The sequence below is a fragment of the Heptranchias perlo genome, chromosome 44 (assembly GCF_035084215.1).
Source record: "Heptranchias perlo isolate sHepPer1 chromosome 44, sHepPer1.hap1, whole genome shotgun sequence".
In the NCBI taxonomy this organism is placed as follows: Eukaryota; Metazoa; Chordata; class Chondrichthyes; order Hexanchiformes; family Hexanchidae; genus Heptranchias; species Heptranchias perlo.
The window spans coordinates 7,958,270-7,985,951 of record NC_090368.1 but is presented as its reverse complement, the minus strand read 5'-3'; the positions used below and the strand labels follow the sequence as shown (position 1 = coordinate 7,985,951).

Below are 27,682 nucleotides of genomic sequence, written 5' to 3'. Positions count from 1 at the left end.
ATGGTAGAAGACGAACTAGACAGATCTTGGTCTTTGGTCATCTAGCAAAGTTCCTACTCACTGCACAGATGTACGTTGGCATTTTCATTGGCTGCATCAACACCAGCCTGGAGCTCCTCCTTCTCTAGCGGATCCATCATCCCCAACTCCTGAGGACAAAACATAAGAACATAAGAAATAGGAGCAGGAATAGGCCATACATCCCCTCGAGCTGCTCCGCCATTCAATAAGATCATAGATGATCTTCGACCTCAACTCCACTTTCCCGCCCGATCCCCATATCCCTTGATTCCCCCAGAGTCCAAAAATCTATCCATCTCAGCCTTGAATGTACTCAATGACTGAGCATCCACAGCCCTCTGGGGTAGAGAATTCCAAAGATACACAACCCTCAGTGAAGAAATTTCTCCTCATCTCGGAGCTAAATGGCCGACCTCTTATCCTGAGACTATGCCCCCTAGTTCTAGACTCTCCAGTCAGGGGAAACATCCTCTCAGCATCTACCCTGTCAAACCCTCTCATAATCTTATATGTTTCATTGAGATTACCTCTCATTCTTCTAAACTCATTTTACCCAATCGTTCATACCAGGAATCAATCTAGTGAACCTTCGTTGCACGGCAAGTATATCCTTCCTTAGATAAGGAGACCAAAACTGTACACATTACTCCACATGAGGTCTCACCAAAGCCCTGTACAATTGTAGCAAGACTTCCTTACTCTTGTACTCCAACTCCCTTTGCAATAATGGCCAACATACCATTTGCCTTCCTAATTGGTTGCTGTACCTGCATGCTAACTTTGTGTTTCTTGTACGAGGACATCCAGATCTCTCTGAACACCAACATGTAATAATTTCTCACCATTTAAAAAATATTCTGCTTTGCTATTCTTCCTACCAAAGTGAAAAACCTCACATTATACTCCAACAGCAATGAAAACCATCAGCAAAAAAGGGCTTTTTTTGGGTAAAAAAAACCCTGCAAAACAAATATGAGCTAGTGCAGCAAAAGAAGCCTGGGTTTGGTTTTATTTATTCATTCGTGGGATGTGGACGTCACCGGAAAGGCCAGCATTTATTGCCCAGCCCAAGTTGCGCTTAGAAAGTAACTAAGTGGCTTGCTAGGCCACTTAAGAGTCAACCATGTTGGTGTAGGAGTGGAGTCACATATAGGCCCAGGCCGGGTGAGGACGGCAGGTTTCCTTCCTTAAAAGGACATTAGTGAACCAGTTAGGTTTTTTACGACAATCCAACAGCTTCACGGTCACTTTTACTGAGACCAGCTTTTTATTTCCAGATTTGTTTTTTAAAAAAAAAACTGAATTCAAATTCTCAAACTGCCACGTTGGGAATTGAATTCATGTTAATCTGGATTATTAGTCCAGGCCTCTGGATTACTGGTCCAGTAACATAACCACTACACTACTGTACCGTTATACGGTTGGCTCGCTGATAGGGTGCTGCTGCTGTTCAGTGAAAGCGAGGTAGAGAATTAAAAGAGCAACTCAGAGAAAACGCACCAACAAAGTTGAAATTGCCAGTTCTGGGGGTTCGATTGTCAGGCTCAGAGCCCCACGTTAGATAATCCTGACCTGTGTACTCAGGTTCTTATCCTTCTGACTAGGAGGAAAGAGTGCTACCAAATGAGCCAAACTGACATTAAGACACTGCACCGCTGCATTAAGTGTGGGGGCAAATGTCACGCTAGAGTAGAAGTAGGGGTACTTTTTCCAAAGGTGATGCAAAGGATGGGGCAGCTTTACCCTGCAGCTAACCCAAGCAAAGGTAAGAGACAGTATGAAGGGAAAAAATACTAAAATCAGCAATAGGAACAGGAACAACAATATTACTAAAGCTAGATCTGTTAAAAGCGAGGTGGGACCACAGAGAGGAGAGGATTATCAATTTGTAGATGATGATCAAAGAATGGTGGGGGTATTTAATAAGAACTTTGCATGGGTCTTTACTTCAGCGAAGGATATCGGAGAGGATGTGAATCCTGAAACGACAGAGCGAGATGAGTGATATCATGACAGATAAAAGGAATTTTTTTTTTTAAAAGATAAGTTAGTTAGGCTGAAGGAAGGCAGAGCACCAGAACCTGATGGGATATATCCTAGGATCCTGAGGGAGTTGAGAGAGGAAATTGCAGAGACCCTGGAGATTATATTTCAGGTTTCTACTGAGTGTGGATGTGTGCCAGAGGACTGGAGAGTAGTCAATTTAGCACCCATACTGAGAAAGGGGGACAGAGCTAATCCAGGTAATTATAGGCCAGTTAGCTTCATGTCTATGGCAGGGAAAATTTCATGCTTAAATTAAGGGTGAAATTACCAAGTATCTAAATAAAGAGAAAATTGAAGTAGTGAGCGTGGATTTCAAAAGGGACAATCATCCTTAGCTGCAGTTCTCCTTAGAGCAGATTTGTACCCACTTGGGAGATTTAAGAGAGGTGTTCAAAATTATGAGGAGTTTTGGCAGAGTAGATAAGCAGAATTTTTTTCCAGTGGTAGGAGGGTCAGCAACCAGAGGGCATGGGTTTAAGATAATTGGCAAAAGAGCCAGGGAGAGATGAGAAATATTTTTATTCAGCAAGTTGTTATGATCTGGAATGCGCTGCCTGAAAGGGTGGTAGATGCAGATTCAATAGTAACTTTCAAAAGGGAACTGGATAAATACTTGAAGGGGGAAAATGTGCAGGGCTATGGGGAAAGAGCACGGGGGGAGTGTGAGTAAATGGATAGCTCTTTCAAAGAGCCAGCATAGGCGCGATGGGCCAAATGACCTCCTTCTGTGCTGTGAGATTCTATAATTCTCTGAGGAGATAACAGGTGTTGGTAGGTGGGAGAAATGCAGTGTACTATATAAATTGCTCAACTTGCCTAGTTCTGTGATCAGCAAATCCAACATTTTGTGGTTCTTGCGAATGGCTACTTGATTCATCAGCTCTACTTCTGGCCTGCAGAATGTGCAGAGCTGATTTAGGGCGGATGAGGTGAGCAGCATTGAGGTTGGACAATGAAAATCTTCATGCCTGTAATGAGGTTGTTACACAGTGCATATGCTCATTCAATTGGTAAACAAGGACATGGACTGATTGGGCTGAATGGCCTATTTCTGTGTTGTAACTTGTATGTATTTCTGTGGGAGCACTGAAGGCTGAGACTGGGTAAAAAAGGCAAAAAAGTATTCCATTCCACTGTTTAAAGTACCAAACACATGAAGAAAAAAAATACACACACACACACACACACGAAGATTAAAATGCGACGTCTCATACCAGTGCTTTCTGCTCTCGGTCAACAATGAGCTGCTCCATATACCAATCAGTGTTCTCCCGGTTAACCTCACGCAGGCCCAAAGCCACACTCTGCAGAGCCGAGTACAGAGCCTGTGTGTCTGTCTTCTCCAATGCCTCGTCCACATATTCCAGAGCAGCGTGCACTGAGAGAGGGAAAGCCACGTATTACAGGAGTTGGAGCAGAAGTTAGTCCAATTAAACACAATCAATACACAAGGAGAGAGCCAGAGTATCATGTTTGGGAAGATGATGATTATTAAGGTGACAAAAAAGGGACTAAGTCCTGAAGTAAGAGACAAGTAGGCCCATACTATATCTAGGTTAGGGGAAACACAGGTAGTATTTAACTTACCAATACAGGGTATTTATTGCAGTGCTGATTCTCTGACTTGCACTCAGTTTCAGCATGGCTCCCCTGGGAGCCCCGAATTTACCCTCACCTCTCAAATCCCTCAAACATTTTCTCTGCCAAGTTCCCTCTTGAATTTGCTAAGATCATCAGTCTCCACTAGCCAGCTTGTTGTACACATTCTCCGCCTTCTGTGTAAAATAGTTAATACAAACTGTCCACTCACCTTCCCTCGTCTGAGATCGAGTCTGTACCCCTTGTTTTAGAATTTGTAGTTCTGTCAAACTTATAGGGGCCGATTTTAACTTAGAAGAATGAGAGGTGATCTCATTGAAACATATAAGATTCTGAGGGGGCTTGACAGGGGCTTGAGAGGTTATTTCCCCTGGCTGGAGAGTCTAGAACTAGGGGGCATAGTCTCAGGATAAGGGGTTGGCCATTTAGGACTGAGATGAGGAGGAATTTCTTCACTCCACAGGATGCACTGCAGCAACTCGCCAAGGCTTCTTCGACAGCACCTCCCAAACCCGCGACCTCTACCACCTAGAAGGACAAGAGCAGCAGGCACATGGGAACAACACCACCTGCACGTTCCCCTCCAAGTCACACACCATCCCGACCTGGAAATATATCGGCCGTTCCTTCGTCGTCGCTGGGTCAAAATCCTGGAACTCCCTTCCTAACAGCACTGTGGGAGAACCTTCACCACACGGACTGCAGCGGTTCGAGAAGGCGGCTCACCACCACCTTCTCAAGGGCAATTAGGGATGGGCAATAAATGCCGGCCTCGCCAGCGACGCTCACATCCCATGAACGAATAAAAAAAAACTCAAGAGGGTGGTGAATCTTTGGAATTCTCTGTCCCAGAGGGCTGTGGATGCTCGGTCTTTAGGGAAATCAAGGGATATGGGGATCGGGCAGGAAAGTGGAGTTGAGGTTGAAGATCAGCCATGATCTTATATTGATACAGGCTCGAGGGGCCTTCCACCCGATCCCACGGGATTCCCGCCTAGCGAAGTAGGTTAAAATTACCCGTTATTTCAAGTTGATTATGTTTCCAACCTACAGCAAGCTCGAGGCTCAACCTGCACCGTTAAAGCACCAAGACGGGAAAGGTGGACCTTCATACTCCATTCTTACCATTGACTTTATTGATGTTGCCCTGAATTTCAGCTTGAGTCAAGAGTTCCTCATACACGTCCTTCCCTTCGGAGAGATCTGGGTTATACTGCAGAATAAACAAACAGCTGAATCAGTCACAGAGTGCTTTGCTCTGACCTCAGGCAAATCTCGGATCCACATGGTATTACCTGAACAAAATGCATAAGTACGTATAAAACCCATGCATCGGAGAGCAAAAGGTGGCGGGGGGTGGAAAGGAAGAATGAAAGTGGCAGGCTAATAATTTGCCTAACTCATCGTGCATTAGTTTTATATAGAACCCTCGAAACTTACAGCATAGAAGGAGGCCATTCGGCCCATCGTGCCTGTGCCAGCTCTTTTGAAAGAGCTGTTCCATTTAGTCTCACAGCCCAGCTTTTTTCCCATAACCCTGCAAATTAGCCCTCTTCAAGGACATGTCCAATTACCTATTGAAAGTTCCGAAAGAATCTGCTCCCACCACCCTTCCAGATCTTAACAACCCTCTGAGTGAAAACATTTCTCCTTGTTTCCTCTTTCTTTTGCCGATTATTTTAAATCTATGACGTCTGGTTACTGACCCACAGGCCACAGGAAACAGTTTCCCCCTACTCACTCGATCAAAACCCCTCATGATTTTGAGCACCTCTATTGGGTCTCCCCTTAACCTTCTCTGCTCTAAGAAGAACAATCCCAGCTTCTCCAATCTCTCCGCATAACTGAAGTCCCTCATCCCTGGTACCATTCTGGTAAATCTCCTCTGCACCCATTCCAAGGCCTTGACATCCTTCCTAAAGTGTGGTGCCCAGAATTAATATAGCAGCATATCACATCAAAATGTCTCAAAGCCCTCCACACAATGAATCATTTTTGGAACTGTTATATAGGCAATCACAGCAGCCATTCTGAAGCAGCATCATCCCACCGAGATGAATGAGTCTTTCTTTAGGTGGTGCTTGGTTGAGGGAAGAATGTTGACCTGAGCTTCCTGCTCCTCTTATAGTGCTATGGGATCTCTAACATCCAAATGAACCACCAGTTTAGTCAGCACCTCTGACAATGCAGCACTCCTTCAGCGCAGTACTGGAATGTCAGCCTAGATTATGGGGGTCAAGTGGGGCTTGAACCAAAACCGCGCGCAAAAAAGAGAAAGAGCGCGGGCAACCTTCGGCTCCAGAGGAGAGAAGCCTTCCACTGAGCCTAGCTGATATACCACTGTACTTTATTGAATCATATCAATTCAACACAAATGAATATACAGTACCGATGCAATAACACACCGGGCAGGATGGGAGGGGGTCCAGCTGGTTCAGATTTTGTCAGTGTGGATAAATGATTCAGTTAAACCATCACCACAATAGCCAGTTCCTCATGTATCCCTGCAGTCAGAGGGAGGTGTGTCGGCCAAATCAGGAACATTTCCTGGGAAACAGGTTGATCACTCTTTCCTGCACTTTCTAGTGACAGGTCACAGAACGGCAGTAACAGAAGATGTGAAATGAAGGAGGACTCCTGCCTGCCCTCTAGGCTGGAGAACAGCGCGTGAAGACCCAAAAGGTATCAGAAGGAAGTAAACAGAAATACCACTTACAACAGCTACTCGGTTTCTGGCATTGGACGCCTTCGCGCTTTTAGCTTGGGAAAGCATTTCCTGGTAAACCAGGGCAAGGCGGTCGATGAGATTCACCAGCATGGCATTTGGATTGTGTAGTGCCAGTATGGTCTGCTCTGCAAGCCCTCGCTCGATAGCCTCGTTAATAGCGATCACTGCGGCGTGCACTGCAAGTGGAGAAATTAAAAGAAGGGGTTCAATCAACTCTAGATAACCAACTGGCTCAAACCACATTCAGCTTACTGCTGAACTGGTTGGCTTATTTTGTAAAAACACTTAAGACTGGCCTTTCCACCCCGCACCCAGGCCCGGTTGGTGCTTCCAGTGTGAAACTGAGCCACACAAGCCATGGTGTCTTGTGTCAATGCTGCAATCTCCAGGGCTGTGCTCAGTTAGTTGATCTCAGTCAATGTGTGGTAGAAGTGGCACGGTTAGCTTCAGCATCCCTGGGCCAGGCAGGAGAATAGAAAACATTGAAGGTTTCCAATCTACAACAACGTGCATTTATATAGCGCCTTTAACGTAGCAAAACATCCCGAGGCGCTTCACAGGAGCGTAAATCAAACAAAAACTGACACCCATCCAAAGGAGGAGATATCAGGAGAGGAGACCAAATGCTTGGTCAAAGAGGTAGGCTTTAAGGAGCATCTGAAAAGGAGGAGAGAGGCGGAGAGGTTGAGGGAGGGAATTCCAGAGATTAGGGGTATAGGTGGCTGAAGGCACGGCCGCCAATGGTAAGGCGATGGAAATCGGGGATGCGCAAGAGGCCAGAGTAGGAGGAATGCAGAGATCTCGGAGGGTTGTACAGCTGGAGGAGGTTATAGCAATGGGGGCGGGGGGAGGGGGATCAAGGCCATGGAGGGATTTGAACTCAAGGATGAGAATTTTTTTAAATCAAGGCGTTGCCAAACCAGGAGCCAATGTAGGTCAGTGAGCACAGGGGTGATGGGTGAACGGGACTTGGTGCGAGTTATTCAGTGGAAAATATGCGCAGGATGGAGTTTGGCTGCAATACGGCCCACATTCGCGTAGCCTGCCAACACTTGCCGTCTAAGGCTCATGCACAAAAAAAAACGATGACTTGAACAAGCTCCGTGGAACTGTAACCCAACAGGAATGAACAACAACTTGCATTTATATAGCACCTTTAAAATCAAGGCATTGCGCCAGGCCTTCAGGAAAGGAAGGGAGAAAACCAGAACTAGCTGGTGAGCTCCCATGGTGTAGGTAAATAGTACAACTATCGCCCTAACTGGGATCAATGAGAACCCATCTATTATGAGCCACTAATGTCACAAAGGAGGCGAAAATAGCTTTAGTTATTTGCAACAAGCCCGCTGTGTAAAATAAATATCAGACTCCAAGATCAATGGTTGCCCCCAGGCTACAATCCCATTACAGTGCATCAGCCACACTCAGGCCTGTACAAATTTTTAATTTGTAGGAACAATCTTGGTCAGTTACAACCTCTTAAGGCTGTATTTACAGTACAACAGTAGCGTTAGTCTGAAGTGCTGTTATTTCCCTTGGATGCTGATGTGGTAGTTCTGTAAATGTTCTTTAAGGCTGCTTTTGCACTATAACTGTAATGTGGTACGGCGTGGTTTTGCTTTGAGGCGATGCAGTGGAAAGCCGGAGTCAGGATCGGACGTGATTCTGGAGCGAGGCTTCAATGTTGATGCTTCTAAAAACCGCTTTGTACTGCGCTAGTTGTAGTGCAAGACCAGCCTTAAGGAAGAAAACAACAGAATAGTAACAACTGTGACTTAAACTCTTGCTCCTTGAGGCACAGCCCAGCTAGGGGAAAATGAGAATGGCACTGGGCAGTGCAGTAACTGCTCATCATCAGTAGGTGCCACTGGTGCATTTTGTAAAATAACCAAGTTTCAGTACAGTCTGAGACAGGGAATTAGCACGCAAGACGGAGAAGGTAAACCTAGTCAAATATAGAAATACATAAACAGTACGACACAGAAACAGGCCTTTCAGCCCAACCAGTCCGTGTTCATGGTACACATGCATAACACTCTCAAAGTATGAGATAAATTCTGCATGTAAAGAAAAACAGAGGTTCATTGCAGAAGAGCCTCGAAGCTCTTTGCCTTCAATAGTTCACCACTATTCGTCATTTTAAAAAAATACATATTTTTAAACTGTAACAGCCATGTCCAGGTGTCAGCGTCTACACTGCTTCAATTCCACCTTTGGCAGGAAGGAGCACTTTGCTGCCCAGAGTGGCTCCATCCAATACAACGGCCGCGGCCAGTCACGTCCTGAGAAATTACCCGTCCGGCAGCACACAGTGTAAAGCGCCTGCCGGAGTACAGAGTTCACTGTAACCAACGGAGCCCACTCTGGGACACACAGGGCTTCTTGCAGGTACAAACAAGAAATTGATATTCTGAAAATTACTGGACTGATAATCCAGAGAACGTGGCAGTTTTGAGAATCTGAATTCAGTTTTAAAGAATCTGGAAATTTGGTCTCAGTAAAAGTGACCGTGAAGCTGTCGGATTGACGTAAAAACCCAACTGGTTCGCTAATGTCCTTTAGGGAGGGAAACCTGCCGTCCTTACCCGGTCTGGGCCTATACGTGACTCCAGTCCCACACCAATGTAGTTGACTCTTAACTGCTCTCTTAAGTGCCCTAGCAAGCCACACAGTTGTATCAAACCTACTACAAAGAGCTATAGCGGTTCAAAAGGGCCCACCGCCACCTTCTCAAAGGGCAACTAGGGATGGGGTAAATAAATGCCATTCTTGCCAGCGACGGCCAGATCGCAAGAATAAATAAAAATAAATTTATACATAGAAACATACAGCACAGAAGGAGGCCATTCTGCCCTTCATGCCTGTGTCGGCTCTTTGAAAGAACTATCCAATTAGTCCCACTCCCCCCTGCTCTTTCCCCGTAGCCCTGAAAATTTTTCCTTCAAGTATTTATCCAACTCCCTTTTGAAAATTACTATTGAATCTGCTCCCACCGCCCTTTCAGGCAGCGCATTCCAGATCAGAACAACTGGCTGCGCAAAAATAATTCTCCTCATCTCCCCTTATATTATTATTATACATATATAATAATCTGTTTTGGATAGAGAGGTAGCACTCCTGCTTTAGGAGAACGTCATGGTCAACCATCTGTACCCTTATGCACCAGTTTTCCAATGCTCAAATCTTACCTGCTGCTTCATCGACTGAAAGCTCACTGGCCAGGATTCCACCAATCTTACTAAATGAAGGCATCTGAATCCCATATTTTTCCAGCTCAGTTTTCACGTTATTGATCTCTTCCTCTGTAAGCAAAGGAGAGGTCAGAGCTGAGCAAATCAATTAGAACCTAATGCAGCTCCAACACTCAAGAAGCTTGACACTATCCAGGACAAACAGACCGCTTGATCAGCACCCCATCCACCACCTTAAACACCCACTCCCTCCACCACCGGCGCACTGTGGCTGCACCGTGTACTATGTACAGGATGCACGACAGCAACTTGCCAAGACTTCTTCGACAGCACCTCCCAAACCCGCGACCTCCACCATCTAGAAGGGCAAGGGCAGCAGGTGCAAGAGAACATTGTCACCTCCAAGTTCCCCTCTGAGTCACATACCCCATCCCGACTTAGACATATATCGGCCGTTCCTTCATTGTCACTGGGTCAAAGTCCTGGAACTCCCTCCCTAACAGCGCTGTGGGAGAGCCTTCACCACATGGACTGCAGTGGTTCAAGGCGGCGGCTCATCACCACCTTCTCAAGGGGCAACTAGGGATGGGCAATTAATGCCAGCCTTGCCAGCAATGCCCAAATCCCGAGAATGAATAAAAAAATAAATAAATTGCAACCCAATGAGGGAGCTACAATTCGCCTCAGCGCCCCAGGGTAGGGAGTGGGAAAAGGATCAGCCAAGCTCCCTGATCACTATTCAGTGGTTCCTGCTGACACTGGACGAGGACAGGAACAAACTTGGCTGTGACGCACCCCCTCATTCAGCGCCCCTCCCCACTCACTGTTTAAGCCACTTGGGCCAGGTGCTAGAGAGCAGCTGCCAGTCCCTGTGGACCTGGTCCCAAACACGAAAGACTGAAAGAACACGCACTTCTATAGCACCTTTCACGACCTCACATCGTCCCAAAGAGCTTCACAGCCGACGAAGTACTTTTGAAGTGTGGTCACTGTTGTAATGTAGGAAACCCGGCAGCCAATTTGTGCACAGCAAGATCCCACAATCAGCAATAAGATACATGACCAATTAGGTGGTTTTAGTGATTGTGGTTGAGGGATAAATGTTGGCCGGGACAGCAGGGAGAACTCCCCTGCTCTTCTTCCAATACTGCCATGGGACCTTTTACATCCACCTGAGAGCGCAGACGGGGCCTCAGTTTAACGTCTCATTCGACAGAGAGATCAATATCTTCAGGAGAGGAGGGGGAAAATTGGCCAAATTTTTTTTTTAAAAAAAGATTGCAACTAAGACGAATACCTGCATCAAAAGACTATTCCACCTTAAAGCACATAGATTAATACCCCACCACACACAAAATTAAAGAAACAAAAAGGTAGTCCAGATCGGCAATCACCAGGTGAGAGACCCCCTTACCTGTGAAATTCACCTTTCCATACAGGTCCTGTATCTGCGGAGCTAGACCCAGTTTGAACAAGTAGAGGCTGCAAAAGGAAGAAGAAAAACTTAGTTCCTACCAGAGCGCGAAACAACAACTTGCATTTATATAGCGCCTTTAACGTAGTAAAACGTCCCAAGGCACTTCACAGGAGCGTTGTCAGACAAAAATAAAAAGATTAGTCATAGGGGGGTTTTAAGGAGCGTTTTAAGGTGGCGAGGTAGAGAGGCGGTGAGGTTTAGGGAGGGAATTCCAGAGCTTAGAGCCGAGATGACTGAAGGCTCGGCCGCCAACGGTGGAGCAATTAAAATCGGGGATGCGCAAGAGACCAGAGTTGGAGGAGCGCAGAGATCTCGGAGGGTTGTAGGGCCGGAGGAGTTTAGAGAGGGAGGACATTCTTGCGAAACAGCACATCACCTGACCCAACGTGAGAAACTGGACGAGGACAGGAACAAACTTGGCTGTGACGCACCCCCTCATTCAGCGCCCCTCCCCACTCACTGTTTAAGCCACTTGGGCCAGGTGCTAGAGAGCAGCTGCCAGTCCCTGTGGACCTGGTCCCAAACACGAAAGACTGAAAGAACACGTACTTCTATAGCACCTTTCACGACCTCACATCGTCCCAAAGAGCTTCACAGCCGACAAAGTACTTTTGAAGTGTGGTCACTGTTGTAATGTAGGAAACCCGGCAGCCAATTTGTGCACAGCAAGATCCCACAATCAGCAATAAGATACATGACCAATTAGGTGGTTTTAGTGATTGGACATTCACTAGTATGAATAAAAGGCAAGGAATCTTGTCGAAAGTATTGTACCTGAAAGCATGAATGCAATAAACGACACGGGGAATGTTCTTCTTGTCGTAGATGTCTGTGGTTTCGGGATAAAATATCTGGAAAGGAAATCAGGCAGTTTAAATATGGCTTTATCACGAGGTGCTGCAGGTCAAGAATGAAAGAAAGACTTGCATTTCTATAGTGCCTTTCACAGCCTCAGGATGTCCCAAAGGGCTTCACAGCCATGAAGTACTGTAGTCACTGTTATAATGTAGGTAGCACAATGATGTATTGTAATGGGGGAGCGGAACATGGGGATGTACAATTCACTCCACAGCCTGCGTTCTGACCCGTGGTGCTGCCTCTGGGTGGAAGCCGGGGAGCTTCCCAATGGGAGCAAAGGAAAGAAATCTATCAACACAAATTACTGGAAATATATATCGTCGTTGGGTCAAAATCCTGGAACACCCTACCTAACAGCACTGTGTGAACACCTTCACCACACTGACTGCAGTGGTTCGAGGAGGCGGCTCACCACCTTCTCAAGGGGCAACTAAATTTAGTTTAGCTTATTTCGCATGGGCAATAAATGCCAGCCTTGCCAGTGGTGCCCACATCCCACGAATCAATTTTTTTTCTAAATGTAGCAGGTCAGCCAGCATCTGTAAAGAGAAATGATGGGTTAATGTTTTGAATATGGATTCTCTGTCAGGACTCAGGAGTTTTGATGTAAAGTCTGCATCAGAAACCTTAGTCCAATTTTCCCTTTACAGCTCCTGATCGACCTGCTGTGTGTATCCAGTAGTATTCGATTTTTCTATCAGATTTTCAGCATTTGTAGTTTCTTTCCCCCTTTTTACATAATAATCGAACGGCTGCTCCAGACAGTTCTGGTACACCTCCAAATGGCACTGGCCGACAAGGAGGATTCCTGTCTGCCCACAGTCCGCTCTCATACATCTCCTGGCAACTAACTGAAGTGCAGTCTGGACAGAGACAGGTTGCCTTCTCATCCAGTGAGCATTGGAGGAGGAAAAGTACATTTTTAAAAAGATTCAAAAGCCTTCAGATTGAATTCCCACCATTATAAGGAAGCTGGGTGTTTGATAGATTTTAGTAAGCATCTTGTAGCAAACATGGGGTTAATAAGTTTCGGGTGATACGGATGCTGGAGTGTGTTTCGGGTGATGCAACAGTAACTGAAACTGGTTTGATCATATTGTGTGAGGTACTGATAAGGGGACCATTTGATCACATTGTTTTGGGCTGCTGACCATTTGATCACAGCATGAGGGCTAGTGATCAAAGGAAGTAAGGGCAAATGGGTGAGATTACAATCTTTACATAATCCACAGGCCAGTTTTCTTATTAAGTACGTTTGCACGCGAAGTAAAGTGAACATTACAAGAAGGACGCGGTCGCGCAGTCGCTGAACCTGGACCACAGGGTGAACAAACGGCACGACAGGAAGGGAGACAGGATATAAACAGGGAGAAAAATAGAACTTGTAGAGAATCGAAGGAAGAACACCAGGAAAAGGGAGGGGTTACGTCTCTACCCAGAGGAGCGGGGAGTACCGTTTTGATTATTTTGCGTACTATTGTTAAAGTGATTGTATTTGCTTTACTTATTCCATGTCAAAAGTCATCACACAACCAATATGGAATCTCCCTTGAATGCTTACACTATGTGCCATTTATAACGCACTTTAACGTGTCCAGAGGTTGCAGTCTGAAAAAATTTAATACAGATCTTCACCGGTTTAACACAGAATAAGCAGGCGTTTATATCATGCTTATATCCCTCAGAAACAAGTGTTTCACATACAATGAATTACTTTTTGAAGTGCAGTCAGTCACCTAGGCAAACATAGCAGCCAATTTACACACAGCAAGGTCACAGTAATCGGGCGAATGACGAGTTGATCTGCGTTTGATAGCATTGGTTGACGGAAGAAAATAAAGTGCTTAATGTTTGCTTTAAACTGCCGCTGACAAGTGTTAACAGGGCAGAGAAGGAATTAAATCCCAGGTGAAGCCCCCTCAGAGGGGAGGAATATTTCTTCTGTGCACCAGGCATAAATACAATTATAAATAGATTTACAAATTTTGTTACACGCAGGCAACAGAAAAATCTTTCCCCACGGTGAGTTCACCCACCTCCCAAAGGTTCTGCACGTTCCCCCACACAAGACGGTAAAGTGGGCAAATTAGCTCCAGCCAACACTTCCTAATGATCGCTTCCATTGGTTCGGGAGTGGGTCACTCCCCTGCCCAGCTAGCTGGGGGTCCCAGACGGAACTACAAGAGGTGCAGTTAGAAGAGGAATTATTAACTTGCCTTTCCATAGAATGATGCAGCACAGAGAGAGGCCACTCGGCCCATCGTGCCAGCTCTCTGAAAGAGCTGTCCAATTAGTCCCGCTCCCCCTGCTGTTTCCCCGTGGCCCTGCAAATTTTTCCTTTTGAAGTATTTATCCAATTCCCTTTTGAAAGTTACTGTTGAATCTGCTTCCACCTTTCAGGCAGAGCATTCTTGATCACAACAACTCGCTGCGTAAAAACAAATTCTCCTCATCTGCCCCCTGGCTTTTTTGCCAATTATCTTAAATCTGTCTCCTCTGGTTACCGACCCTCCTGCTAGTGAAAACAGTTTCTCCTTATTTACTCCATCAAAACCCCTCCTAATTTTGAGCACCTCTAATTAAATCCACCTCTTAACCTTCCCTGCTCTAATGAGAACAATCCCAGCTTCTCCAGTCTCTCCTCATAACTGAAACCCCTCATCCCTGGTACCATTCTAGTAAATCTCCTCTGCACCCTCCCCAAGGGTGGTGCCCAGAATTGGACACAATACTCTATAACTCGCTGGTTAGACCTCAGCTAAAGTATTAGCACAACATCCTTGCTTGTTTACTCTGTTCATAAAGCCTAGGATTCTGTCTGCTTTTTTTTTTAAAAACAGGCTTATCAACTTGTCCTGCCACCTTCAAAGATTTGTGTATGCCTATTCAATACCTGTGTACTCAATACCTGAAAATAATCACAAAGCCCTAATCACAATAAACGTTCCAAAGATACAGAGGAAATCTCCAATACAGTACCGATGGGAGGGAGATCTTGGACATTGCCTTCAGCCAGTGGTTGATATTGTCTGTGTGTCTGAAATGCAGCCCAGTTGCCTGTACAAACACAAGTGAAAAATTATTGAACTCTGAACGTTGGAAATGCAGTAGCACAATTTGCAAGTGCTCCCTCCCTGAATTGAGGGTAAGGGAGGCAGGATTTGAAGGGGAGGATGGCAGATTGAATGAGTGACAGTAATTACTTTCCATTCCCCAGGATCCATTACTGATATTCAGAGACCTTGCTACTGTTTGCGCCACTACCTCTTCCTTTGTGTGTACACACCTGGATGTTAAGTGTCGGTACGTTATTGGACTATGGGAGCATCCAGCTGAGATCCACTTTCCAGGAGAGCACACGGGACACAGATCAGGAGCACGGACCTTTCATTGCTACCTGAGGGGTTCGGAGGTCAATCGTAGCGTCTCTGCTGCCATCGCAGCTGAGATCAGCGACCTCAGCACAGGCCAAGGATCAAACCCGGAGCCTTCTCTGTCCGTGGCTCAGTTCTACAATGGGAGCACACTGACCAGAGACACTGGGGCACCAGAGAATGCAAGGAGTTGAAAAATCTGGCATCAGTAAAAGTGACCATGAAAGCTGTCGGATTGTCGTAAAAACCCAACTGGTTCACTAATGTGCCTTTAGGGAAGGAAACCTGCCGTCCTTACCCAGGTCTAGCCTATATGTGACTCTGGTCTCACACCAACGTATTTGACTCACAACTGCCCTCTGTAGTGGCCTAGCAAGCCCCTGCGTTGTACCACCACCTTCTCGGAGCATTTAGGGATGGGCAATAAATGCCGGCCTTGCCAATGACACCCACATCCCAAAAATTGTTATTTTTTTAAATTAAGAAGCACACTAGAAGTAATGGAGACTTCCCACTGCCACCGACACAGCAAAGGAGAGGCTCAATTCATATCCGCTTCCATATTAGAGGGTCTCCGAGGGGCATTCTCAGTCGCGATGCAGTAGCTGTCACCAAATTAAGGACTTGGTTTGATACCCTGCAGGTATCTCTTACCACACGAATGCCATCGTGTGGTTCTCTGCAGGAAGAGGCAGAGCTCATGACTGCCAAAGGCACGCACTCAAAGTTCTGCTCGTTAACGTAACTAAAATCATTCTGAGAGTCACTCAGCTCTATTTTGATTGAGAAATAGAAAAGTGCTCAGGTAGCTCGGTTTAGATCCTTAAAAAGTTTTATAAAGCCCCAGACCATCCTTTCATAACACCTCTCAAGTGCCACAGTTGACAGATGCACTGCAGACTTTGCACTGGAACGCAAACTGCTCCAACGCAAGAACGGTACAGGGTACAACCAGGGTAATTACTTCACAGGCGCGTCCTACCAGTGAAGTTATTATTATTTTCTAAATGAAGAAGGTTCAGCATTAGTGTTCTCTCGAGGACGGAAATATCTGTCCATTACAGCACGATATGCACCTTCTACCGACTTGGGATTCACCGTACCTTGTACCTCAGCTGCTCTCGGTCGTAGATTTTCCTCTGTGGGACGACGTCAGGTGCAAAGCGATGGCCCAGTTTAGCCAGAATCACTCCATTCCTCAAGCTCTCCTCCAGGTCAGTAGTTGGTGGAAGCTCCTCGTCTAAGCAGGCCTCCATCCACCTAATCAGTCCCCAGAATACAGAATATATAAACACGGCCTTAGCTAACAAAAATCTATCGATCTCAATTTTGAAAGCTCCAATTAATCCCCAGCATCCACAGCCTTTTGGGAGGGAAGAGAGTGCTTCCTGATTTCACTCCTGAATGGCCTAGCTCTTATCTTACTCTGGATTCCCCCACCAGAGGAAATAGCTTCTCTGTACCTACCCTATCGAATCAGTTTATCATTGTAAACACCTCGATTAGATCAACCCTCAACCTTCTATACGCGAGGGAATACAAGCCAAGTTAATGCAACCTGTCCTCATAATTTAACCCTTTAAGCCCCCAGTACCATTCTGGTGAATCTGCCCTGCACCCCCTCCAAGGCCAATATATCCTTCCTGAGGTGCGGTGCCCAGAACTGAACGCAGTCTCTCCAGATGGGGTCTGACCAGGACTCTGTACAACTGAAGCATCACCTCCTCCCCCTTTGTATTCCAGCCCCCTCGAGATAAAGGCCAATATTCCATTAGCCTTTTTGATACTTTTTGTACCTGTTCACCAGCTTTGAACGATGTGCGTACCTGGACACCCAAATCCCTTTATTCCTCCACAGTTTTTAGTCCCTCGCCATTCAGAAAATATTCTGATCTACCACAAGTTGCTGAGTTTGGTGTTTGGATTTAGGATATATTCACCAATGAGGCAGCAGCACCAAGAAACTCTTTCCAAACCTCCAGGTTCACAAAATCAAAATAGGACAAACCAGTGAGTAATACAAGGGCAAATTGAACTAAATTGTCTGAACTTTGATAGCTGGATCTAGGGGTCTCACGTGGGCTATGGACCACAGTTTAGACATCCCTATTTTAGAACACAAACAAAACAAAGCCCATTCACCACAACAGTGATTCTTCCATCAAGGTAACTGATTCCCCTTTTGGGGGTGAGGGAAGGAATCATCACACTGAGTAACTCCAGAAAGGGGCTTGGATTGCTTGGAATATGCCTAACCATTCAGATTAGCTTATAACACACAACAGCTTTAAAGAAAGAACATGCATTTCTCTAGAACCTTTCACATCCTCAGGACGTCCTAAAGAACTTTACAGCCAATTAAGTACTTCTTGAAATGTAGTCACTGTTGTAATGTAGGAAACGCAGCAGCCAATTTGTGCACAGCAAGATCCCATAAATAGCAATGAGATAAATGACCAGATAATCTATTTTAGGGATGTGAACCGGGAGATAAATATTGGCTACGGCACCGGGTGAACTCCCCTGCTGTTCTTCGAAATAGTGCTGTGGGATCTTTTAAGTCCACCTAAGAGGGCAGACGCTTAACATCTCATCTGAAAGACGGCATCTTCGACAGTGCAGCACTCCCTCAGTACTGCACTGAAGTGTCAGCCTGCATTATGTGCTCAAGTCCTGGAGTGGGACTTGAACCCCTGGCCTTCTGACTCAGAGTGCTACCACTGAGCTGAGGCTGATATCTTTAGCTATATCTACACTGGGAGTGAACATGCTTCACCATAGCAGAGACATGTAACCTCATGCCATCAATAGAGTGAGGTGCATTAATTTGCACATTGCAGGAGGTGGTCAACAGCAAGTATTTAACACTCTATCTCACACTCAGGCCAGTAACTTTTATCAATTACTGATCCAGCTATCTGTTGGTTCTGCATGCTTAGTCCCAAGGACTGACATACTACAAGAGGAGGCCAAGCACTTAACCCCCTTGGAAAGCCATCTCACCGTTTAGCCTCCTCTAAGTGACAGAGGTATTCGTAGGCGATGTTCTGCCGTCTGCGTTCGTCCATCTCTTCCGCAGTGAGGCGCTCGTTGCCCAGAGCATCTGTCAAAAGGCAGGAAGACAAAAAGACATACTCACACTATCTGACCAGAAATGTAAAAACCACCCTTAACAGTGACTTAAAAGTCACTATTCCCAATACATCCTATAAAAAGAGAAATTAAACAATGAGAAGCTGGCATGTTGTTGTGCACTTTCCTACACATGGATGTGCAACTCAATGAGGACTAATGGCAATGGAAACTCTGGATGGAGAGGAAGCAAAGAGACAATTTTTTTAAAATGTATTAATTTTTAAAAGAAAAGAAATGAAAGGACTTGTATTTCTATCGCGCCTTTCACGACCACAGGACGTCCCAAAGCACTTTACAGCCAATGAAGTACTTTTGAAGTGTAGTCACTCTTGTAATGTCGAAAATGAGGCAGCCAATTTGTGCACAGCAAGATCCCACAAACAGCAAGGTCCCACAAACAGCAAGGTGATAGCGACCGGATAATCTGTTTTAGTGATGTTGGTTAAGGGATAAATATTGGGCCCAGGGCATCGGAGAAAGAATCAGATAGTTTGTCGAATTTGGGGTTTTCTTTAGGGTTAGAAGATTCCTGTAGGATTTCTTGGGTAACAGGCATTTGGCAAACTTCAATGTAGGTCTCCTAAACACTGGAAATTAGACTGACATCTCTTCACTTCAAACAGTGATATTTGATGACATAGAGGCCTTGAAATTACACTCATATGAAATTCCTTTGGCCACTATTTTAATGGAGGCATCAATCAGTTTACTTTGAATGGAATTTCATACAAATGCATTAAGTATTCATTCAGGGCAAGGTCAAGGCAACACTTGGCACAGAATTTCCCAGTGATCAACAGATTATTTCCCAACGACGCAAGTATAAATGGTGTAACGAGTCAAAGAGATGGAGCAACTTCCGATGGCTAAGAGGCACCATTTGCTGTGATACTGAACTACATCAACCAGAAGGCCCCAGGTCTGATTCTCCGTTTATGCCGAGTTAACTGATTGTAGCCAAGGTACAACAATTACTCGCAGTACCCCTTAGCTGGGGGGGGGGGGGGTGGTGGAGGGAAAATCAACCAGGGTTCCCATTCCTGATCATTACCCAGTGACCCTGGAAAACGTGCATGCTAGGCTGTCGGGTGGCAATAGCATCTATCACATCAGTGATGCACCCCACAGTCAAATTGCCTGCCGACACTACCTACTCAGACAAAGTACCAGAGAGCTGCTGCCAACCGTGCGCCAACAACAGCCAGCATGTTCAGGGGTGAGAAGGAGAGATAATTGGTTAACAATTCTGAATTGGAGTACACAATGGCTTACATTTATAGAGTGCCCGTAATATGGTGAAATGTCCCAGGGCACTTCATAAAAAAGAAAAACAGACAACAAGCCATAGAAGAGGTAGGTACTGAAGAGTCTGTTGAAAGTGGGTAGAGATAGCAAACAGGAGGGGTATAAGGAAAGAATTCCAGAGTGCTGGGTGAAAATGGCTGTAGGCCTGGTCCCTGAAGGCAATGCACAGAGGGAGGATGCAATTGGGGCCAAAGCTGGAAGAGCGGAGAATGCATATTGCCACATACAGCTGGAGGAAGTTGCACAGGTTCAGGAGGGGCAAGGCCACAAAGGGATTTGACGAGGGTGACCATTTTGAATTCGGAGAGTTGGCAAAAGAGGAACATTTTAAAGTTGGCCAGGATAACAGCAAGTCGCATCTATATAGCGCCTTTAACATAGTAAAATGTCCCAAGCGCTTGCTTCACAGGAGTGATTATCAAACAAAATTTGACACCGAATCCCATAAGATGATTTTAGAACAGGTGACCAAAAGCTTGGTCAAAGAGTTAAGTTTTATGGAGCATCTTAAACTGAAAGAGAGAGATGGATAGGCGGAGAGGTTTAGGGAGGGAAATCCAGAACTTAGGGCCTAGGCAGCTTAAGGCATGGCTGATAATGGTGAGGCGATGAAAACTGGGGATGTGCGAGAGGCCAGAATTGGAGGAGTGCAGAGATCTCGGAGAGTTGTAGGGCTGGAGGAGGTTAGAGAGATAGGGAGCGGCGAGGCCATGGAGTGATTTGAAAGCAACGCTAATAATTTTAAAATCGAGGCATTGCCGTACCGGGAGCCAATGCAGGTCAGTGAGCACAGGGCGGGTGAAGGGTGAACGGGACTTGGTGCGAGTTAGGGTATGAGCAGCAGAGTTTTGGATGTTAGAAGGATGAGGACTTTTTTTTTAAAAGCAAACAAGGAGTTGGATGGTAGATTTAAGTTCTGATATTTCCTTTGTTACTGAAAGCCCGAATTACTAATATCTCTGGATAATGAGACACAGAAGTGGAGAAAGAAGTTATTTTAAAAACTAGATTTTCAACACCTCAACTGAACTGTAGAAATATCCAGACAGCCCACTCGAAAACCAGACCGGTGGCAACCCTAAGTACAGTGCTACAAAGGAGGAATTATTCCTTCTGTTGCTCATACTCCCAACCCCATTCTTTCAACTGTACTTTTGTGATTTGGGGAAATACTGGTGCAATGTAAGTTTCTTTCCTTGATACCTTCCCATTTACCATTGGAAGCTGATGACCAGGTACAAAAAACCAGGTTTTAATTTTCCAAATTTGCCTTCAACAGGTTGCCAAGGCACAGAATGCCATCAACAGTATGACTCCTCCACTTGAATTAAGCAAAAAATCTTTACATAGAATGTACAGTGCAGAAACAACTGGTCTATGCTGGCGTTTATGCTCCACACAAGCCTCCTCTCACCCTATCAGTATTACCTTCTATTCCTTTCTTCCTCATGTACTTATCTAACTTCCCCTTAAATGCGTCGCCCAAATGCTATTCGTTATGTGGGAGCGAGTTCCACATTCTAACCACTCTCTGGGTAAAGAAGTTTCCCCTGAATTCCCTATTGGTTTAGTGATACTTATATTTAAGGCCCCTAGTTTTGGCCTCCCCCACAAGTGGAAGCATCTTCACTCCGTCTAAAAACGTAGTGCTTGCTGAGAACAGATGCCAAGCCAGCCCCAGTGTGTCGTGACTAAGTACCTTCAGTACTTTAGAAGGGAACAGCAGGTTGAAAGACTCACAAAAGTGGTGACAGGGTTTATATTCCATCAGATGCACTTTATTTGAAACCAAAACGAGGGAATCTGTTTGCAAATGAATGAGATATGGGAGGTATGCACTAATTAGCGAGAAAAACAAACATCAAATTAGGAATTAGCCATTTCAATGAATCACTCTTTACATCGGAGAGCACAAAGAAACAGCTTGTTTGATATGTTTCCCCAAAAGTTACTGGAATTAGCAGCCAGGAGTTGAATTTCACTGAATTTGACCAAACCCAGCGGCCTGAACCATTCCCTACCCCTAAAACAGTGGACAGACTGGAGAAGCTGGGATTGTTCTCCTTAGAATGGGGAAGGTTAAGGGAAGATTTAATAGAGGTGTTCAAAATCATGAACAATTTTGACAGAGTAAATAAGGAGAAACAGTTTCCAATGGCAGAAGGGTCGGTAACCAGAGGGCAGAGATTTAAGGTGACCGGTAAAAGAGTCAGAGGCAATATGAGGAAACAATGTTTTACGCAACGAGTTGTAATGATCAGGAATGCACTGCCTGAAAGGGTGGTGGAAGCAGATTCAATAAAACTGGCAAAAGGAAATTGGATAAATACTTGAAGGGAAAACATATACAGGGCTATGGGGACAGAGCAGGAGAATGGGACTAATTAGATAGCTCTTTCAAAGAGCCGACACAGGTACGATGGGCCGAACGGCCTCCTCCTGTGCTGCACCTACTATGATACGATGACGTTAGGTGTTTGCCAAAAGCCAATGTTTACACACTGGGTGGGGGGTGCCACTGCCAATCAAACTCAATATGAAGATTTGTGAGAAAAAAAGAGACATCGTAAAACTATTTAAACTTTTTTTTAAAACTATAGAAATAAATCAACTTTTTATGTATTAGGATAATGCAAAAACAGGTCTAGAAATGCATTTCAAATTTAAACCTCTGCCTTAATGCAGAATTATAACTAACCAGCATTCTGAATTCTTTACTGAGATTATGAGCTGAGAGATTCAATTTATTTTTTTTGCTTACAGGTTCTGACAGCAATTTCAGACAGCAAATTCATAGTGTATTAAAAATTTTACATCTGTGCAGACTTCTTGTCAACTTTTTCCATTATAAATTCCTGTGCCCACAATTATAATCAAAGCTGCCGCCACAAAGAAGGTGCATATATTTGGTGAGGGTGGACTGAATCTCCTAATTATTTGGCTGCATATAGTGACAACCACTGTCTAGGTTTAACATCTCCTCTGAAAGACGGCACCTCCAACAGTGCAGCACTCCCTCACTACTGCACTGGAATGTCCAGCAATGGAGTGTCGCATCCTTGTTCTCAAATCCCTCCATGGTCTTGCCCCTCCCATCTCCATAGCCTCCTCCAGCCCTACAACCCTCCAAGATCTCTGCCTTCCTCCAATTCTGGCCTCTTGCGCATCCCCGATTTCCATCGCTCCACCATTGGCGGCCGTGCCTTCAGCTGTCTAGGCCCTAAGCTCTGGAATTCCCTCCTTAAACCTCTCCACCTCTCTCTCCTCCTTTACGACACTCCTTAAAACCTACCTTTTTTACCTGCCCTAATATCTCATGTGGCTCGGTGTCAAATTTTGTTTGATAATGCTTCTGTGAAGCACCTTGGAATGTTTTACTATGGGGTTAAAGGCACTATATAAATGCAAGTTATTGTTGGAGGATTATGGGCTCAAGTCACTGGAGTGGACCTTCTGACTCAAGCAAGAGTACTACTCACTGAGCCACAACTGACAATCAGCAAGGTAGAAGTGCAAGTTCTTTCAGCTAAAACCGGTCAGAATAGACGAGATAATTACAGATGAGGGCGGCCATTCTGCCCATCTTAATTCATCCATCCACACTTGCCCCCATTGCAACATCCACTTATTTCTTAAATTATACCAGGGGATCTGTTTTTTTTTTGCCACCAGTGCTCTATCTGAAGGTTTATTCCACCTGGTGACTATTACGAAGTGCAGAACATCCAACTTTAAAAGGTGGGGCGGGGGGGGGGGGGGGGGGGAGAACCCCAGCCTGGGATTTCGGGTTGCCATTTTTTGTTGGACGTATTCTTGGAGGTTTCACCACAAGACCTCCCTCCTCCGGTCAAAAAGCAGTCCCCCTCCCATCCCCAATATATTTTTTAAACTTATAAACATGCGTTCGAAGAAAACTAAATTAAATGTCCGAATTGCCGGGCAATCCGGGAGGGTTGGCAACCCTACTTGCACCCAACTCCAGATGTTGGCAGGTGTTACCTGAAAGGGACACGGACAGCGGCTGCTGCTATTTGGTCAACAAAACCAAAACTATACATTATAACGATTTGTAGCACACAGAACGATTCAAGGAAATAAATATCTCTTTGAATCCATTAGTCCGACAAGGCTTTGTTTACAAATCAGCAGAGCGCTTTCTACTCACATCCACACTGGCGTTTCCCGCCCGAATCCACATCATTCGCCATCATTCTCCTCAGAATTTCTTTTTTAATTTAAAAAAAATAATTTAATTTTAATGATTTTTGTTCCCTCCCTCCCTCCCGCTGCAATTCCTCCTCAGGCGCGCTCGAGCTCCGTTCGTCCCGAATATCCCGCCAAAATTCCAACGTCCATTCGAATCCCGCAGCGACCTCCTGAGCAGTTTGGGGGAGGGGGAGGGCCGGCCCGCGGCGCAGGGGCTGCGGGGAGTTGTAGTTCGGAGAACGTCCCGCTCCACGGAGGGAGCGCCGCGGCGGACTACAAGTCCCGAGCTGCAACGCGAAGGCCTGTTCGTGAACGCGGGTTGGCTATAGGCTGATCTCCACGTCAATCAAGGAGAGGACTGTCTCTTTCTCTCCCCCCCCCCCTCCAGGAGGCGGGGCTTGGTTGCCATGCCAATGGAGGAACACAACAGGGACATGTTGGAGCTGAGTAACTGGAGCCTTTAGACCTATAAACACGGCCTCAGTTGCACTCACCCAGCAACCAGGGCTCATTTATATATTGTTTCCTCACAGAAGAAGGAAAACTAACACAAATTGAAGAATTCAGCCTCCCTGAGGTAAGGCAGTAGAGAGTAGTGGTTGTTTATCACACAGCGGTGTCCCCCAGGGGTCGGTATTAGGACCACTGACCAATTTACAGCACAGAAACAGGCCACTCGGCCCAACCGGTCTCTGCTGGTGCTTGTGCTCCACACGAGCCTCCTCCCAACCCCTGTTCGTGTACAACCCTTCCTGCGTGACCTTCCATTCTTTTTTCCCCCGCACGTACTTGTCGTAGAAAGGTTACAGGAGGCCACTCGGCCCGTCGAGTCTGTGCCGGCTCCACGCAAGAGCAATCCAGCGAGTCCCACTCCCCCTTGTCCCCTTAAATGCATCTTTGCTACTCGCCTCAACCGCTCCATGTGGTAGCGAGTTCCACGTCCTCACCGCTCTCTGGGTAAAGAAGTTTCTCCTGAATTCCCGATTGGATTTATTGATGATTATCTTATATTTATGGCCCCTAGTTTTTGTCTCCCACACAAGTGGAAACGTCTTCTCTACGTCTACGCTATCAAATCCCTTCATAATTTTAAAGACTGTTATTAGATCACCCCTATTAGAGCAACAGCCTGTTCAGTCTTTCCTGTTCTCAGTTCTGGTATCATCCTTGGAAATCTTTTTTTGCACTTTCTCCAGTGCCTCTATATCCTCTTTGTAATATGGAGACCAGAACTGTACACGGTACTATAAGGTGTGGTTCTATACAAGTTTAACATAACTTTCCTGCTTTTCAATTCTATTCCTCTAGAAATGAACCTCAGTGCTTTGTTTGCATGTTTTTGGCCTTGTTAATTTGTCATATTAATGACCTGAACTTGAGTGTACAGCGCATAATTTCAAAGTTTGCAGATGACAGCCGACTCGGAAATGTAATAAACAGTGAGGAGGATAGTAACAGACTTCAGGAGGACGTCGACAGACTGGTGAAATGGGCAGATGCATGGCAGATGAAATTTAACACAGAGAAGTGTGAAGTGATACATTTTGGTAGGAAGAATGAGGAGAGGCAATATAAACTAAATGGTACAATTTTAAAAGGGGTGCAGAAACAGAGAGACCTGGGGGTGTACATACCGAAATCTTTAAAGGCAGGCAAGTTGATAATGCTGTTTTTTAAAAAAAAACAGGATCCTTGGCTTTATTAATAGAGGCATAGAGTACAAAAGCAAGGAAGTTATGCTAAACCCTTTATAAAGCACTGGTTAGGCCTCAGCTGGAGTATTGTGTCCAATTCTGGGCACCGCACTTTAAGAAGGATGTCAAGGCCTTGGAGAGGGTGCAGAGGAGATTTACTAGAATGGTACCAGGGATGAGGGACTTCAGTTACGTGGAGAGACTGGAGAAGCTGGGATTGTTTTTCTTAGAGCAGAGAAGGTTAAAGGGAGATTTAATAGAGGTGTTCAAAATTATGAAGGGTTTTTGATAGAGTAAATAAGGAGAAACTGTTTCTAGTGGCAGGAGGGTCGGTAACCAGAGGACACAGATTGAAGATAATTGGCAAAAGAACCAGAGGGGGAGATGAGGAGAATTTTTTTTACGCAGCGAGTTGTTCTGATCTGGAATGCGCTGCCAGATTTAATAATAACTTTCAAAAGGGAATTGGATAAAATACTTGAAGGGGAAAAATTTGCAGGGCTACGGAGAAAGAGCAGGGAAGGAGTGGGACTAATTGGATAGCTCTTTCAAAGAGCCGGCACAGGCACGATGGGCCAAATGGCCTGCTTCTGTGCTGTAAGATTCTATGATTAAGACACCAAGATGTTCAAGTGACATGATAGGGCAAAGGGCACTGTTGCCACTATTTAAAGGGGGCTGCACCTTCCCCTTTCGGCTGCACCTCTCCCTCGCAGGGCTTTGTTTCCTGCTCCACCCGGTCTGGCTCAGGGGAAGCAGGCCGGAGGAAGCTCCCAACGGGTCTGCCCCTGGGCTGGGCTACAAATCAGCACCTCCCCAGTGCGGGATGCGAAAGGTCGATGGGCTCTGACTCCGTGCCTGCATTTAGAGCCTGTAACGCACCCAAGTGACCGTAGGCGGGTGACCAGACGTTGTCCATTGGTTTGCAAGAAGTCCTCTGTGGCCGTTGTGTGGAATAATCTCCCTTAAGCTGTCTGATTGCCTGCTTATTTGCAGTGGTTGTCTTCCAATCACCTGAGACGGCCAGCGTGTTCGCAGAACCCAGGTGTGTGACAATCCTTTGTGATCTGGACCTAATCTCCATGTATTAAGCATGTGTACTCCTTCAATCCCTCCGAAGGCAGAACGAGTTAACGCTAGGTTATTTGATCCCAATACTGTCCGGTCCGGCCTCCCATCTTCTACCCTCCATAATTTTGAGCTCATCCAAAACTCTGCTGCCCCGTATCCTAACTTGCACCAAGTCCCGTTCACCCATCACCCCCTACATTGGCTCCCGGTCCGGCAACGCCTCGATTTAAAAATTCTCATCCTTGTGTTCAAATCCCTCCATGGCCTCGCCCCTCCCTATCTCTGTAACCTCCTCCAGCCCCTAGAACCCTCCAATTCTGCACTCCTCCAATTCTGGCCTCTTGCACATCCCTGATTTTAATCGCTGCACCATTGGCGGCCGTGCCTTCAGCTGCCTGGGCCCTAAGCTCTGGAATTCCCTCCCTAAACCTCTCCGCCTCTCTCTCCTCCTTTAAGAGGCTCCTTAAAACCTACCTCTTTGACCAAGCTTTTGGTCACCTGTTCTAATATCTCCTTACGTGGCTCGGTGTCAAATTTTGTCTGATTATGTTCCTGTGAAGCGCCCTGGGACATTTTACTACATTAAAGGCGTTATATAAATGTAAGTAGTTGTTGTTCAGTTCATAGGCTGTTTTGTTACGCAGTAGGTAAAACATACAGAGCATTGGGTATGGTAAAAGTCACTTTGTAGGATCAGTTCAACTTCTGTTCCTGTCACGAAAAATAGAGCAAGCTTTTGCTATCCCGCTTTGGCGGGCCCCTTAACTTAACATAAAAATCTCAAATTCTCCCCGACCAGGGCAGAGGTTTCCCCCTCTTGCAGCCCGCTGTTATCTGTCTGACGTCGAGTATCTGAGTTGATTCTTAAGAAGCCCCCTTCAAAGGCCAGCAGAGATCAAAGGAACAAAAACAGAAAATGCTGGAAAATCTCAGCAAGAGCAGAACAAGCAGCATCATCACAGGCTGAAATCTTATTG

General features: G+C 45.7%; 2 protein-coding genes across 2 annotated transcripts in view; one reads left to right on the top strand and one right to left on the bottom strand.

Moving 5' to 3' along the window:
* Positions 1–23,942, bottom strand: part of iqgap3 (IQ motif containing GTPase activating protein 3) — a 108,484-nt gene extending 84,542 nt beyond the window's left edge. The window contains exons 1-11 of the mRNA XM_067976073.1: positions 23,900–23,942; positions 18,298–18,397; positions 16,398–16,554; positions 14,900–14,977; positions 11,837–11,913; positions 11,000–11,067; positions 9,583–9,696; positions 6,383–6,570; positions 4,792–4,879; positions 3,282–3,445; positions 62–149 (exon numbers count right to left, since the gene is read on the bottom strand). Of these exons, the coding sequence (XP_067832174.1) occupies positions 62–149; positions 3,282–3,445; positions 4,792–4,879; positions 6,383–6,570; positions 9,583–9,696; positions 11,000–11,067; positions 11,837–11,913; positions 14,900–14,977; positions 16,398–16,554; positions 18,298–18,397; positions 23,900–23,942 (1,165 nt within the window). The remainder of the gene's footprint in view (positions 1–61; positions 150–3,281; positions 3,446–4,791; positions 4,880–6,382; positions 6,571–9,582; positions 9,697–10,999; positions 11,068–11,836; positions 11,914–14,899; positions 14,978–16,397; positions 16,555–18,297; positions 18,398–23,899) is intronic.
* A 477-nt stretch (positions 23,943–24,419) lies between these two features.
* The window catches only part of LOC137306699 (tetratricopeptide repeat protein 24), a 41,085-nt gene continuing 37,822 nt past the window's right edge, over positions 24,420–27,682 (top strand). Inside the window, exon 1 of the mRNA XM_067976042.1 lies at positions 24,420–24,517. The gene's annotated coding sequence lies outside the window, so the exon portion shown is untranslated. The remainder of the gene's footprint in view (positions 24,518–27,682) is intronic.